Source organism: Anarrhichthys ocellatus, unplaced genomic scaffold, assembly GCF_004355925.1.
Source record: "Anarrhichthys ocellatus isolate YVR2014 unplaced genomic scaffold, GSC_Weel_1.0 scaffold34, whole genome shotgun sequence".
Lineage (NCBI taxonomy): Eukaryota > Metazoa > Chordata > Actinopteri > Perciformes > Anarhichadidae > Anarrhichthys > Anarrhichthys ocellatus.
The window spans coordinates 1466880-1483394 of NW_022280064.1; the positions used below are offsets into that span (position 1 = coordinate 1466880).

A 16515-nucleotide genomic window follows, 5' to 3' on the forward strand; every position below is an offset into this window, starting at 1 on the left:
GAGGCAGTATTTGCCCAAAGACGTTTTATTTATAATGATTTATTGATATTACAAAGCACATCAAATGTGTAAGATCACACTTTCAATATGTATTTGACAGGGTCTTAGGATTCTTTAAGTTTTTATACATGAAGTAAAAACATTGTTTTACTCCTCGGAAGAACAAGACGAAGCTGCTTTGAGGAATACTTCAGAACTTTTTATTTTATGGGTGCATCAATATTGTTTTGATAAAAATTCTTCACACCTGTCATTCTCTCGCACACGTGCACAAGCAGAATTGAACATTTTCTGATAGCCTTGTCTGATCCAGGTATGTCAAACAAAAACATCACACACACACACACACGCACAGGTCCATAATTGATGTGCTCCAACTCATCCAGTTGGAGCAGAGGAATGGGATGGTGAATTAATCATGGAGGGAAGTCTGTGAGCTCTTTGGAGAGAGAGAAAGCAGGAGACCTGCACTGATGAGCGATGATGGAGGTTAGGACAGGCAGGACCGGCGCCATGAATTTGCGGAACAAGGCGGGCCGAGGACAGCGTCATGTACGACTACACGACGCCATGCAGCCCGTGTGTTGTAAAAGCTGACCTCATAAATGTGGCAATGAATCACTGCTGGAAAACCACTTGAATACAATATTCATCACTCAAACAAGCCGGCTGCACTAAGTAACTGCAGAATTATTGTCTGTTTTCCCTTCGATATCTTAGCGTAAACTAAATATCTCTTCATCATATGGCCAGATGGAGTGAGTGTAGTTCAACTGATTTCATCAGCTAAAAGAATGGATGGTGGTAGATGAAAACGACAAGCTGTCCCTGAAATTTACAAATCTCTGAAACGCTGGGTGAAATGGAGGGCAATTGGAACACTTGATTTGAAAATAAATATTGAGTATCAACCAAACGGCAATCTCAGGTTCTGAAAACTAAAGCTAATGCAGAAGTGTCTTTAACCTGCATTCTCCCTACTGGCCATCAGGGGGCGACTCCTCTGATTGTATAGAAGTCTATGAGAAAATGACTCTACTTCTCACTTGATTTATTCCCTCAGTAAACATTGTGAACATGAGTTTATGGTCTCAAGCTCTAGTTTCAAGTCTTCTTCAGAAGTGCAATAGATGTCATGTGTATAAAGTTATAAAATTATATTTCTTAAAATGTTTTGACTTGTCAAATTGTCCAAATCTCTTTTTTATTTATGTATTAAATGAATAGACCTATATTTTCCATTTGGTATATGGTAGTTTGGATGTCGTATCCTAAATCGTACTCTGATTGATGCAGCTCACTTTGCAATGAGTTTTTAAAAATTGAACAGTTTGGCGGGGAACACATTATAGATAGGTAAATACTGTTAATAATTAGCTACACATACAACATTTATACAAAACAGTAGATTTCTGGGAGAATTGAATCGCGCACATTTGCTTATTTTTTCATCGGCAAATGAATAACTTGAGCACCAAATGCAAAGCATGAGACCGGTGTCCCTGAGTTATCTTGAACTATTTTTATTTCACCACAGGTTCCTGAGGTTTACACAGTCCATCGAACCATTAATCCTTCTCAGAGAAACAGACATTAATTGTTTATATGAGAAACTTCTTTTTCATTTGGATCGATTTGTGCTTTGACCCAGCGGATTAAAAGAAAAGAGCAGAACTTTAGTCGCTGAAAAACATTTGACTGAAGCGGCGCGATGGCAGAAACTAGGGAAATAACCCACAGAGTAAAAACAAACCCTGAATGATGCTCACAGCTCATGTGACAGCGAGCATCCAAGTCAGTCACCCCGAGTGTGAGAACTCATCTGTCTGCCGCTGTACAGTACATTGCCTTTGATCGCTCTGAAATGTCTGTCTGGCGATACATTTTCATCGTATGAGTGCAACTTAAATGGTCTATCTAGATGTCTCAGTTGCACCGAAAAACACCATCAATATCGCTAATGTACCTTTACAAGGGCGAGACGACATTGTGCTAAGAGCAACTATGAAGTTAAATTACGCGAGCAGAATATCGCCTCCTGGATGCTTTCAGCTTCAAGGTCGGTTATGAGCTGGTGTGATATGACCCTGGGTGGAAGTCGGGACGTTTGAGGTATTGGGTTATTTTCTTTATTCTTAACATCAACAGACACGACTTTTCCTAAGAGACTCGAGGCTTATCTACTAACGGGTTCAGATGTACTGCAGAAGAACCATGTGCAGGTCGAAGTTGTTCATGGTCCGACTGTTTCTCTGTCCCTTCCTCTCCGTCCCTCCGTACACCTCCTCTCTCTCCACCTCGCTCTCTCCGCCTGCCTCTTCCTAAATCTGTTCCGCTCCAGCGGATGCTCTCCTTTAATCCGATCTGATGAGGACCCCGGCTGTCCCCTTCTCACTACCGCATGGAGAAATGTATGCTAATGTCGCCCGACTGCAAGAAATGGAAATTGGACTCCTCAGCGCTCCTGCAGCAGCCTGAGACAATGCAGCCGTGAAAGAGAGGCGTCGTTGTTCCACAACAAACCCCAAACGGGGAGATAAGAACTTGTCAAATTTGATCAGCTATGAATTATGCATCACTGGCCACTGAGTTGAAGCGTCGTGCTTTTTTGATGAAGCCCCTTTATCTCTTCATCTGTTTTAGCAATCGCCGTCGGGAACTCTTGTCTTCATGTACATTTATATATGCAGTGACTCCTGCGTGTGTGTACAGTAAGTGTGTGTAGATGAGATAAAGCCTCCAACACTGATAAAGACACAGAGACAACAACTTCTTTTTTGCTTTTCTGGTCTTCAGAAAAAAAGAAGAAGAAAGGAGTAGCACATTGTGAATTCAGATCCAGGACGAACAAAGGCAACTTGTAAAGGGCTCTACCAGGTAAACCTTAGATGTGAGCAGATAGAAGCCCTTATCACAGATACCCCTCCATCTGGGCGAGTGGTTGGGGAAAGAGCTGCTAACAGGATTATGTCTGGCGTGTTCGCCTTTACCAAGCAGACGGAGGGGCACGATCGATATGTGACTAATGTGATCGGGGAGGGCTATCACCCTTCGTCTCTTGCTTTCAATGAAACCCCATCAACCATGCGACCGTGTAGCTCCGTGCACGTGACCGCAAATTTTCCCTCCTCTCCGAGCCCAAGTACAGTAAGCTAACTCTGAGGCCAGAATATCTTCCTGAAATGGGATACGTCTGATATCATCCGATGTCTCTCAATTTGATCATTTGATCAAGGTTCTTGTTGGTGACAATTGAGCGTGCCATCCGAGTGCAATTTCATTTACGCACAGCCCAGGACTGCAGGTAGCATGAGCCGAGCATATCTCATTAAAATAGAGCAGAATGGCTCTGCCTGAGTCTATTGTGCTCGGTAATTCCTTGGTGATGTATTCCTCCCCCATCCTGCTAATGTCACAGCGTCTCAGATCCCGAAGCCCCATTCGCCCCTCTCCATTCTCTCCATCTCCGGGAAAGGGAGAGTGTGATCTCCCCTAAGTTAATGAAATTGTCACAGCACCTTATGAAATCGCCACCGTGTAAGCAATAACATCTGGCAAATAGATGGCGCATATAATGTCCGCTGAGCCTCACTACACACAACCCTGTTAATGAGTGGAGAGACAGACTGACGGGGACGAGCCGATTGATGACGAACAGACAGGATGATGTCAAAGTGCGAACTAAAAGATGGAGAACAAAAAAAAAAATGATGTGAAAATGCTCAAGAATCCTTTTTTATTTTATTTTAACATTGAGTGATAATTGATAAAAATGTATCAAAAGACAAAGATTGAAGTGCCATCAAGGTTCGTGTGACAAGGCCTTGCAATGAATAGATTTTATAGAATGATGTCTAACATTTTCCCCTTTCACTCTTGGCTTGTTTGTGTGTTTTGGGACGGCTGTGGCTCAGGAGGTGGAGCAGGTCATCTACTAGTTGGAAGATCGGAGTTCGAACCCCGGCTCTTCCAGACCTCGCATCGACGTGTGTGAATGGGTAAATGTTGACATGTAGTGTGAAGGCGCTATGTAAATACGATTTACCATGTTTATCTGTGTCAACTTTTGAATAACTTTTGTGATTCCCTGGCAAAATAAATTGAGCGCCTTTTCTGTCATTTCTGTTTCTTTGAGTTCTCTGTGTGTATCCCTCCCCCCAACGCTCCACACACATATGAATGTTATTCATTTTCCAAAAGAGACAACAAATTACATATTTTATAGATATCATATTGATATTGTTATCATGAATTATTTTGGCCACACTACTTGTGTAGTGCAAATCTGATATTGTGACCACCCTATTCGGAACCATATTTATTTTGGTATTTACTAAACAAGCGATTCTACTGGCCATGGGAATTCTATTTAAATGATTTTAGTCCAACTTCTTTTTTCCTGGTTCTAAATCCTGGTGTGACTCAGCTCATGAGAGTGGGCACATAGTGTAGAGGCTTATGCCACAAGGTTATGGGATAGGGAATCACTGAAGATTCTCCAATCCACTGTATAATGATACAAATCTGCTGTGTGTGTGCATGTATTCCCAGTTAATGCCTCATGCTGAGCAGAGCGGAGAGCGCCCAGCTCCTCAGCTTCCCTGGCAGGCCTCTGACAGTTGGTGCTGGCTGTCCTCCCAACCTGCCCTTCCAACGGGATGCCAGCTGGCCCGCCACCGCCGCCGCCGCTGCCGCCGCGAGAAGATGGGGGCTGCCAGCTCGCATCATCCTCACCCGCTCACTGAGATGTTAAATTTGTCGTCGGCCTTGCTGTCTCCCGTCGCCGGCTTGCAGATTTGTATGCAGACGGTGAGTGTAACTCATTACCGATTGCCTCCTTTACCCATTCCCTCATCTGGGGGCGCACTCAGCGTCCCGGGGCATCTCCAGCACCACACTGTTTCGAGAATCATTTACGATAACAACAAAACATTCGGCGAAAAACCTTGAAGGAGCACAAAACATTCAAGTGTCAACGCGGTCAGCTTCCTATAGCGAGAGTCACGCTGCTCCCGCTCTTTAATGAAGCCCCGTCTGAGCAGACTTTAATCAGCCAGAGGAGGAGGAGGAGGAGGAGGGGGAAACTGTTGTGATTATCTATTTATTAAGCAGCCCTCCTTGCGTTTCCCTATGTTATTTGTCACCTGCGTGTCCCATTGGAAGTGTTCGGTCAGCAGTGCTGAGGGCAGCACATCGAACCTGCATCGCGGTGTAATTAGGCCCTCCACATATCACAGTTCTGCTTAGCTCTGCTCTCCTGAGACTACTATCATGCCGACATACACTCCCAAACAAGCTCATGTGTCTGTGCACGCTTGAACACATACAATATAATGTGTATATATATGAAGAAAGATGGCTGGGATTACGTGGTACAGGCGTTCACTACAAGGCAATCATGCGCTGCTATTTCTGATTCATTTTCATGACCTCTGCCTCAGCTACGTCTCTCTTCTTACAGGTGGAGCAATGGCACACGCCGTCCTATTAGCAATCCTCGTGTCAAAAAAGTGATTTAAAGAATGAAAGTAATCCGTTTTTGAACAGTCACACTTGATTATGGTACAGCCTGTCAGACTGCCAAATCCTTTACTGTAGCAACTTTTGCATTTATATCCCGTTGACGCAGCCACGGGTGTCTGCTCTCATTTTACATCTATTAGCAACATATAAGTCTACCGTGTTGGATGCCTGCCCAGCAATTAAATGACAGCTGGGAAATGTGATGAATGATGATCAGAAATAAGTACACACTAATAGAGAAAAGACAGATGAGTGAAATCTTCCACTTATCCGCCCACAGTTTCAGTTAATACTCTAAACATCCATGTTATGTGGTACATCTGCATTCATACAACAACATGCATCCGAATCGACTGATGTGAGAAACAACGCTACCTCGGATGCAATTCGCATTAGCGTCTCACAAAAGATTAAATCTAATTTCGTGATGAGCTCTGCATGATGATTTACGGGTTTCAGAGCTCACCCACTGCTCACACAGACGTCTATGAGCCTCAGCCATCATAAAAACCATGTCTCAGTTGCTTGGACACAGTAACGAGAGACACGAGAGTATACGGGGAGTTAAAGCTGAGCGAACAGTTTGTTGCTGAATGAAACACGACTCCCTTTTTGTTCAGCTTTGCACCGAAAGCCGATCACATCCCAGGTGTTTCTTTGGGTGAGGATTAAAATGTTCAGACTGAGGTGTGATGAGGTTTCAACAACCTTGGTAAAATGGTTCTCTGACGTACTCCGCCAACATTTCAAAATATTCATGATGTTGTAAGCTCCACGGTAAAAAGAAAAGTCAGCTCCCCCAAAAAACCCACTTAACTGACAGGTTGAATAAGACACAAACTCTACCGGGTATTCAGATAGTACATGAAAAAGCGTGACAGCGTGAATATCTATGTAATTGTTATTTATTACTGATGCATGAATTGTATCGGGTCTATACGTAGTATTTATGTGAATTCATCATTATTCCTCATCTATTGGAAGTTACCCAAAGTCAAATTGATGTAACACGGCTTAGACCAACCGCATCATTGAGCTGCTGAGCGTTGTGATATTCCTGATGACAGCTTGCGCAGTGAACAGAGGTTTAGCTCAACCATTGACTTCACAGCCAAAGTCCACCGACAGCGAGGCTTTTCATGTAGCAAAAAAAGAGGAATCTGGTCGAATACATATCCATCACCTGCCACGAAGTAAGCAGTAGCTCACTTCTAACATTTCCTGACACATCGCAACGAGATCATCCCCCACCAGGCTCTGTCGTCCTGGATTTATTTTGGCTGCTGCTGTCACGCCATTCCTGCAGCAATGTTTGATGATGGGAAGTCCAGACAAGCTAAGTACGTTAGTTTATATCAGTTCCTATTGATCCCAAACGCAATATCTCTTTGTTCAGATTGACGTAGGAGGAAAGTTCAGGTTTTTTTTGTCATAAAACTTTACTTTCTGTTGCAAAATTTTAAAGATTAAAGCTCCCATTGATATATTTTATGTCAACAATGGATGCAAATACAATGTATAATGTGAAAGGGCTCTCTTGCAGTGACGATCCCACATCGTAGTATCACCCGACTATGCAGATCTCCTCTGCTGTGCTGAGCATTTTAACGTCTATCAGTTCTTTGTTTTTGTTTTACGACTTGCAACTTTAAGGTTTTGATTTACTCTCACTGCTCTCATCAGCATCATTTTCAGCAGCTGTTGTCAGCAGCTTTGAAAAGCCCAACGAACCCCACCTACCCGTCAAGACAGACAAAGCTGGTGAATGTTGCTGAGCCTTTAGGAGCTAAACAGACAGACGTTTACTCTTAGGGGTTGGTGGAGACCAAAACAGAGTCAAAAGCAGGATGAATAGATAGATACTTTATTAATCCCGCAAGGGGAAATTTGTTGGAATATTGGAAAAACTGTCACCATAGCACCTTTTAAAATGTGATATTACTTCAGTGTTGTGCTGCCCCTATAGCTAAGACAAAACTAATAATAATGTGGGTTCAAGAATTCATGAAATGAGTATTTCTGAACTATTAGCTACCCCGCAGAGCTAGAGGTACCAGGAGAAAATGTCCAATTGGAACTATAACTCTGTGCCTCCATAAAATGAGCATTAAATGATGGGATACTCAGTGGCACTGACTTCAAACCTTTGTGGTATATATCACCAGGTCTCTGTGTGGGTTTTTTCTCTGTGCACTCAATTTTCCTCCCACAGTTCTGACACATTCAGGTTAGGTGAAGTAGAAAGTTTAATATTGTCTGAAGCTGTGAATGTGGTCTTTCTATCTGTGACTGGTGACCTGTTCAGGATGGACCCTGCCTTTTGTCAAATGCATACTGGGATAGGCTGCTGCCCCCCCTACACAACCCTGAGCAAGAAACAGAAAGGGATGGATGGAGAGATAAACATGTCTGTAGTGCAGTACACACTGAATAAAAGAGTTTTATTTGCACAAAGAAAATGATTGCTAATTTGTAATTGTGTTGAAGTTGCATGTTATGGATGTATTCTCCATCCATCCATCCATCCATTTTCCACCGCTTATCCGGGGTCGGGTCGCGGTGGCAGCATGTCAAGCAGGCCGACCCAGACTTCCCTCTCACCGGCAACATGTTCCAGCTCATTCTGGGGGATCCCGAGGCGTTCCCAGGCCAGCTGGGAGATGTAATCTCTCCAGCGTGTTCTGGGTCTTCCCCGGGGTCTCTTCCCAGTTGGACGTGCCTGGAAAACCTCCAGTGGGAGGCGTCCAGGAGGCATCCTAATTAGATGCCCGAACCACCTCAGCTGACTCCTTTCGACGCGAAGGAGTAGCGGCTCGACTCCAAGCTCCCTCCTGATGACCGAGCTCCTTACCCTATCTCTAAGGCTGAGCCCGGCCACCCTACGGAGGAAGCTCATTTCGGCCGCTTGTAACCGCGACCTTGTCCTTTCGGTCACGACCCAGAGTTCGTGACCATAGGTGAGGGTAGGAACGTAGACCGAGTGGTAAATTGAGAGCTTTGCCTTCCGGCTCAGCTCCCTCTTCACCAAGACGGTCCGGTGCAGCGCCTGCTTTACTGCTGCAGCCGCACCGATCCGTCTGTCGATCTCCCGCTCCATCTTACCCTCACTCGTGAACAAGACCCCGAGATACTTGAACTCCTTCGCTTGAGGTAGGCACTCCGTCCCCACCTGGAGGGAGCAATCCACCGGTTTCCGGCAGAGAACCATGGCCTCAGATTTGGAGGTGCTAACTCTCATCCCCGCCGCTTCACACTCGGCCGCAAACCGCCCCAGTGAATGCTGGAGGTCACGATCCGAGGAGGCTAACAGGACCACAAAAAGATAAATGGTTTGAATCGGTATAACCTGCTCCTCTGAATGTTTTCTCATATTTTCATGATTATCTATTGGCGGTGGTACTTTTGGTGCCAGAATGAATGCGTGCCAGGCATAAACAGCAGTGCGCACTCAGTTTTTTTTCTTTTTTTAAGCCAATAGCAAAAGACAATTTAAAGGACAACCGGGTGAGCAGATGGCAGAGCCATTATTATCCCACACCTGAACCACGGTGCAAAATAGAAAAGCCAATGGTTACACAGCGGCTGTTTCCAGCTTTATTTGACCACTCGATTACGTTTTAAAGTGAGCAATGAGAAGGCAATGTTGGGTGGAAATAAGAGACACAACATGATGCGACGCTGCCGGCGGAACATTGTTTATCGGCCACGGAAGATAGAAACGTAAACATGACTGGGTTCTAGGTAAAAGCTCTTTTACAACGGAGCAACCATGTTTACGTTGGGTGTCAAGAAAATGAAATGCAAATTATTCAACTTGGGTAACTTTTTTAAAATTATTTTAATATATGTATTCTACATTTTATTTTATGGTTCCGAGTCACAAATATCGACAGCGTGTTGGTTGCTTCTCCCTCCTCCGTGCGCTGACATAGAAAAAGTGATTCGAATTCAGCTTCCATAGAAGTGAATATCCAGCCCTGTAAATCAAATCTGCTGGCTTATGAAGGAGAGGCCACAACAATTTTGAGAGCGATATGCAATATTCATTGTTCATAAATAATTAATTTGTTTGCTCGCAACTCAGCCTAAAGTGATTGTGGCCCTTTTTCATTTGGGTGTATATCTATGGCAAATACGGTCCTGCTGAATGGAGTGGCATTTGTATTTCATTCACACACACCACTTTACCCATACTTCATTGCTTTCTGCTGTTGCTCCTGGCCCTGCTATGTTTTCAGAAAGAGCTCTGATTCACAAAGAGGCTGTCATGCAGAATCGGGCACAGGATCTGCCACAGATAAAGAAAATCATTACACTGTAATGGTTTCTTTCACGCAAATATCAGCATCTGTTTGTACACTCGGGTACAAACAGGGATTACGAATAATGGCCTCTCGGTGGAGGTAGGACTAGTGTGCAGTTAAGCACTGATCCGAGGCCTCCCGAGATACAAAACAAAAGTTTTCTCTTCAACGAGGGGTTCCTCCCCGTCACTCTGTACCTGCAATTTCAAGTGGAGTTGGTAATGTAATTTACTGTCTGTCGAGTGCAGTGTAATGATTTTACTTCTGACGATTTATTTTCCCGCCCCGGTGCAGCCGAGAACACGAAGGCTAACATGGGCCTCACTTTACCTTCTTTACAGAGAGATAATTACAATCTCAGACACTGAGCCAAGTAGCGCCGCATACTAAACCGGGAGTCACATTTTCTATGCAGCTGAAGGGGTTTAAATCGGGGAAACTGATTGCACTTGCTTGGATCATACTATTTGTGATTTGCACAGCACTGGGAATACACAGCATTGTGTTACAGACCGCCATGAGGAAAACAAATCATCTCAGTTTCTCATTATCATGAGAATGTTTTTCTCTTTCAAGGAAGTTTTCTCATTACAAAAAAAATATCAAATGCAGTGTGTCTGTGTGTAACGTTGTTCTGGGTGTAAGCACACTACTTCACTACTTACATATTACATTTATGCAATGTATTCATTGTAATCACCACATTACATACATCTTTATATGTATGTAATGTATTACATGCAGCTCGGAAAAATTCTGTTTTACCATTGAATCATTTTTTCCATATGTATAAATTAATAAATATGTTTTAAGGATTTGTTCATGTGAGTCATGTTTCATGTAAATATGATTACAGCATGTTATGCTTTGTTATCAGTGATGCACCGTTACAGATGCTCAGGAGTTATAGTTGTTGATAAATACATTATTAACACTTTAAAACTACAATAATCTTTCATAAACATTTATTTTTAATATATGGTAAATAGGAGGGTTTAGATAGTGTTCCCAAAATAACTTTTCATAATAATGAACTCATATTATCAAGACCTGAGCAGATTCTTCATTTGAGCGATTCGCTGACATTTCAATGCAAAGAAAATGTGCAGCAAGTTACGTCACAAATCCTCTACAAGTTATCCTCAGATCATCTCCAGACTGTATTTATTTGATGTATTGCGTTCTAACCTTCTACAGTGATACTGCTCTCAGTTGTCTGTGTATGATGCCAAGTATAAGGCCATCTAATTGTGAGGTTCATGCAGTTAACTGTGCTGTGTCTGAAAGGTGTCATGAAATATCCCCTTTTTGAGGAAAGCAAATTAAAAGAGTGAAACTTTTTTCTTAATGTATTTGTAAATGTGTTTAGGATGCAGTTTGAGCGTGACACTTTTCACGCATTGGTGGCATGTTTTACAAAGCTTCAAATGTGCAGGTACCTTCAGACCCCTTCAATGAATACATTGACGATTCAACCTCTGCGGAGACCAGCCCTGATATCTCACCAGGGAGCATCACAAAGAGCGGCGGCCTCTGGATTCTGACTGCATGTTGATACCAGCTGCCATGAGCCGCTGCACCTCATTGTGAAATCCACCTCTTTTCACCCCAGTTATGTGTGTAAATACTGCCGACAGGCGTCCCGCTGCCGTGAATACAGAGTGTGTCGGAGTGCTGCTAGCCGGGGAAAACGGGGGTGTCTGAGGGAACATTTGTAGAATAGAAACGCACGTCATGCCCGTCAGAACTGCCTTTTGTCTTTATAGTCGGGCTAAGGCCTGCCTCTCAGCATGAGATCTTACACTAGTCTAGAGTGCACTGATGCTTTCCCCGACAGGAAACACTAAATCTAAATGGCGTCCGCTCTCTTCATGTGGAAGAGCATGCAAGAGCATTAAGAACAGATGGGGTCTAATTTCCATTAACATAAAAGAAAGTTATTTGTTTCCTTCTTAGAGAATCGACAGAGCAAGTATGCATTAAGTCATCAGTGCTTTATGAAGCCCAAAAGATTTTTATTGGAATGAGGTTTGCACTTTGGCATCTTTTTTTAATACCGCAGCCTGGAAGAGAGTCGCACGTGTTCTCGTCGAATGCACTTTTACCCGCCGCCTCCTTCCCTCCGGCCGGACTCGGAGGAGCCACATGCAAGTCATTATCCGCGCCGAAAACAAATTATGACACGGAAAAACTGAAAACATTTCGGCCCTTCTAAAATAGTCCTGCCAGCTTGAATGTGACCTATTTTTTTTAGGGGAAACATTTGTCAGCAGTGGCACGCGAGGGGACGCTTGGTTGTGTCCTTCTGTGAGTGTGAACACTGTAGCTACCATGCATGAAGTCAGGTATGGGCAATGTTTGAGTGACAGACAAAAATGTGCATCCCATATCCCCCACGGGTGCTGGTCCCCAAGATGTTGGAGCATGCTTAATGGCGCTTCCGGTTGTTCAGAGGTGAAGGTAATTGCAGTTTGTTGGAACCGTTAAAAGTCTCTTTGAATCCAAATGCTCAGGGCTATGCATGGCTTTACTATTTCACTATTTCCTCGGGGTGTGCCAAATGACATCTCTCTTGTTCACCAGATAGAAATTTAAAGTAATCATTCGCTTCGAATGTCACATTGGAAAGGTGCCGCTGACAATTTAAATGAAGCAAAAGCAACCCGACGAAAAAAAAAGTGAGCATTGCTAGACGAGCCTTGAGCTACAGTTGTCAGTGGAACCGTTTCTACAGGTGGCTACTGGCTGTTATATGACTTTTAAGGCAGCGAGATGGAAAAATACATGTTGTTCCATTTGAGATTTGCTCATGTGTGATGCCAACCAGAGCAGAATATTGTCAGGAGTACCAAAGCCATAACCTTCTCATGTTCTTTCTCACACACTCGCAGATACACACAAGCACAGATACACACTCTTCTGACTGACCCTGGCTTTGTGTCCCACCATGACATCATAGGTCTGCTGTGTTTGAAGATGAATGTGAAGCCCATAGAGGCTCCCTCAAATGCCAAATTGTCTTGTTTCATACCGTATCCAACACCTCATGCACTGTATGACTGAATACATTTAGTCAAATGTCATACAGCTCGAACTACAATAGTAGTGAGAGCCTTTTATATTTATAAACCCCCCCATGATGCTGCACGGAGACACTGTACTCACAATGGGCTTCATAATCGCATTTCCTCCAATGTCAGTGTACTTTAGCAGCATCAGACATCTTGCTTGAAATAAGGTTGCATTATATTCCTCCAAGGAAGCAGACGATGGAAAAAGAGAGAGCTAGAGAGGGGGGGGGGGGGGGGCAGAGCAGATTTATCCACAACAGACAGATGGAGGGTAGAAGTCTAAGCTTCCCCGGTGGTCTGCCGTTCCAGTCCATATTGGATGGGTGATGCAAACGTACAGTAATACACATGATTAGCAGCAAGCAGGTGGGGGATAAGCGACTACACACACCACATCAGCAGATGACAAAACACACACTTGTCAAAATTCTATCCGTGGACACTGGATGTTAAATGACTTGTTGTAAGGACCACTTTTCTAACACTTTCGAAAACAGGCACATACGTACGCTCACAGAGAGCAAGAGATGGTTAAACATCCTGCATTAAAGCGACGGTAAAAGTGATGGAGCTCTCTGCTCCACACACCATTTGAGATAAAAACAAAGCCAGTTATTGGCAGAAAATAAGATCTGAAACATTTTTTCAAATTACGTTTTGCTATCGACACTGCTTCACCACCCCGACGTTCGAGGGCACTGCACTGACGATGACATAGAACGGATGGGAAAGATCAATCATTTAGATTCCAAAAATTAAATTTGGAGTAGCCTATATCAAATATTAACTCCACTAAATTAATTTTACTCCTCGTTTCAGGATCAGATATTGTCAGCTCAGCTGAATTACAATGATGGAAGCCTCATGAGGCAATGAAATAATCATATCATATTTATTCATATTTTAAATGGTGAGTGTGCGATCAGAACGACAGCCTGGTGAGAAATTGGGTTTACAACCCCAATGACTGCATGATTATTGATTCATTTAATGGAGTCCTGTAGAGGGCGCCAAACCACACACTGGTGCTCCACCAGTCACTTCCACAGTTTATCCCCAGCTGGGTGTAAAATACCAATCTGTATTTATTGTTACTCATACATTTTGATGCTTTTTAAAAGCTAGAAAGCCTTAAAAGACAATTCTAAACATCACAGGGAAACCGAATTTAGAGATGAATCAAACTCTTTTATCAGAATCAACCTGTGGCTCTTGACGTTCATCCCTTGTCCCAAAAGTCTAACACTGGGGGAACTATTTAACTAATTAATACCATTCAATCAAAATTGTGTTGCTAGGAAACAGCTATAGTCAAAATTTTAGATCTGACCAGTGTTGTTATTACAGAACGTTTCCAACAGGAAATACGAAGAAGTGGAAGCATTTACAGTATAATGAAATGGTCCAATATGACCATTAGTTCGTACTGAAGGACAATGGGGAGGTGAAACCTGTAGTCAGAATAGGCCATATGGCAAAATGTTATATAATGAAACAGGTTTTGCAGGTGCACCCCCCCAGAACTGCCAGCAGGACCCCCCGAGGGCCTTCTGGGACCCCATTCGGGAACCACTTGGTACCTTTTTTTTTTTACTTTAAAAGTTATGTATTGTTAAAGTTACCAAAAACATTAGAGACCTGTGGCAGCAGCAGCAGTGTGTGCTTGGATAGACTAACCGACATCTCACTGTTTGAAGCCAAAATAGATCTTCTGTAGCAGATGAACGATACATGGCAGACAGCATCTCATCCTCCCTGTCTGATAAAGGAGGCCTGGTGAAACATGAGCAGACAGGAGTATAGACTGGCTGCTTGGTGTTGATTGCAAAAGGTCTGTCAAAGCTAGATCTCCTGAATTCCAATGGTCTCCTCTCTCTCTCTCTCTCTCTCTCTCTCTCTCTCTCTCTCTCTCTCTCAGCTTCCAGCAGCTGCACTTCTCATGCCTTTCCTGACGCTGAGCGAAGCCTCCCATACAGATGAGCGCTGGAAGCCACGCACCTCTTGACGTAGCCACAGACCGGCTGCGGTGCCACTCGGTCTCCGTAGCACGTATTGCGCAACGTGACTGATGCTCAACTGACTTCGCGACGGGCACATCCGGCTCCCCCCCCTGTCGCGTGAATTCATTAAGAAAGTGGTCTCATAACGCTGAGGCAACAGCGGGCATCGCCGAGGCGCTGTGGAGGAACCATCCGCCGCTCCTCGCCGTACTGGACCCTCCCCTTGTCATTGCCACCGGGAGAGATGAAGCAGAGCGCGCGGCGTCGGGGTGCAGTCGTGATGTGACTGTGTGAGCGCACGAGCCTCCAACTGTGGTATCGGAAGCCTGACGGCCGCCTTACAAGGTGGGAACTGAAAATTTGACAATGTGCGCGTGTGTGTGTGTTTTTTTGTGAATCATGAGGTGATGGCTTCGTTTGACAGCACGCAGTCAACGCAGCAGCTGCATCCGCGGAGCGAGCCTTGACCACAGCTGGATTTTGAGGAGCTATGTCCGTGGGCACCGAGCCTCCGTCTGCCTGTAGTCGACAGCACCAGTGTGCCCCCTCGGTTTGGTGCCTCGGGGGTCTCCGCTAAAGTCCGGGGGAAACACAGCGCACCTGGAGACGCGGTTGTCTGTTTTAAGGCCGGGCTTTCTGCAGCCCACTCCCCCGCGCCTGCTCGCTTTTCCCCGCAGCCTCCGCGGCGTCTCTGCGCCGCGAGCGCTTCCGCGTCCCGACTACATGGCAGCGGACATCAAAACAATCACAGCCTGAGTGTGTTCGCCTCCTGCGGACCGTACATACCTTCGCAGCTAATACCGAGACTAAATTAATCGACGTGTGGGAATCGCAGCGGCGCCGTTGTCTATGCGCCTCAGTTACACCGCCCCGGAAAGGACTTCTTGCCATTGAGAGGAGGATATGCAGAGATTAACGTGAGAGGATGGATCTAATTATCTGTGTTTTGGGGCTGCTGGCGCTGGTCGTGGAGGGCATCCGTTGCCAAGGAGTGTACGGTGAGTGTATGCAATTTGCTTCTGCTGAAACCAAATACGACCATGACCTTGTAAAAGCAGTGGTCGCTCATACATCGCCATCCTTTAGAATCACCATGTCCCCTAATAGTAATACCCCCCCCCCCCCCCAAAACGCAGCATCACCTGGTGTAAGGGGGCGCCAAACCAGGTCTGATTGTCATGATGGAGTGAGAGGCTCCAAATGTTTTCAGCAACCCTGAGGTTATACAGCAGATCGCGTGGGCAGCCAATCATGCACAGCCCCCCTTTCCCCGTCCAATCCATCACTCATGATGGTCGGTGAGCAGGCTAAATTTAGTAGGCTGCTTTCATACATTATAACAGTGGAACCTGGTTGACTTTTCTTCAAGCCTCTCAGACTGGTCACCATACGACATACATGGGGTTTGGTAATTAGCACTCAATTGGTCTTCGTGGCACTTTTATATTTGAATGTCACCATGAGCACCATAATCTGTTGAGCAGTGGCATTTAGTACGCTCAGTCATGAATTATTTCCATGTGCGGTGGCTCAGACTGCCTACCTCTTCCTTATGTCTGTCTGTCTCTACCTCCCCCCCCCCCCCCCACACACACACACACACACACACACACACAC

General features: G+C 44.7%; 1 protein-coding gene across 4 annotated transcripts in view; it reads left to right on the forward strand.

Moving 5' to 3' along the window:
- The first annotated feature begins 14853 nt into the window (after positions 1–14853).
- mdga2a (MAM domain containing glycosylphosphatidylinositol anchor 2a) overlaps positions 14854–16515 on the forward strand; it is a 156691-nt gene continuing 155029 nt past the window's right edge. For all 4 annotated transcript variants that reach the window (XM_031865979.1, XM_031865981.1, XM_031865980.1 and 1 more), the window contains exon 1: positions 14854–15896. In XM_031865979.1, coding sequence (XP_031721839.1) covers positions 15824–15896 — 73 coding nt within the window. In that variant the 5' untranslated portion in view covers positions 14854–15823. The remainder of the gene's footprint in view (positions 15897–16515) is intronic.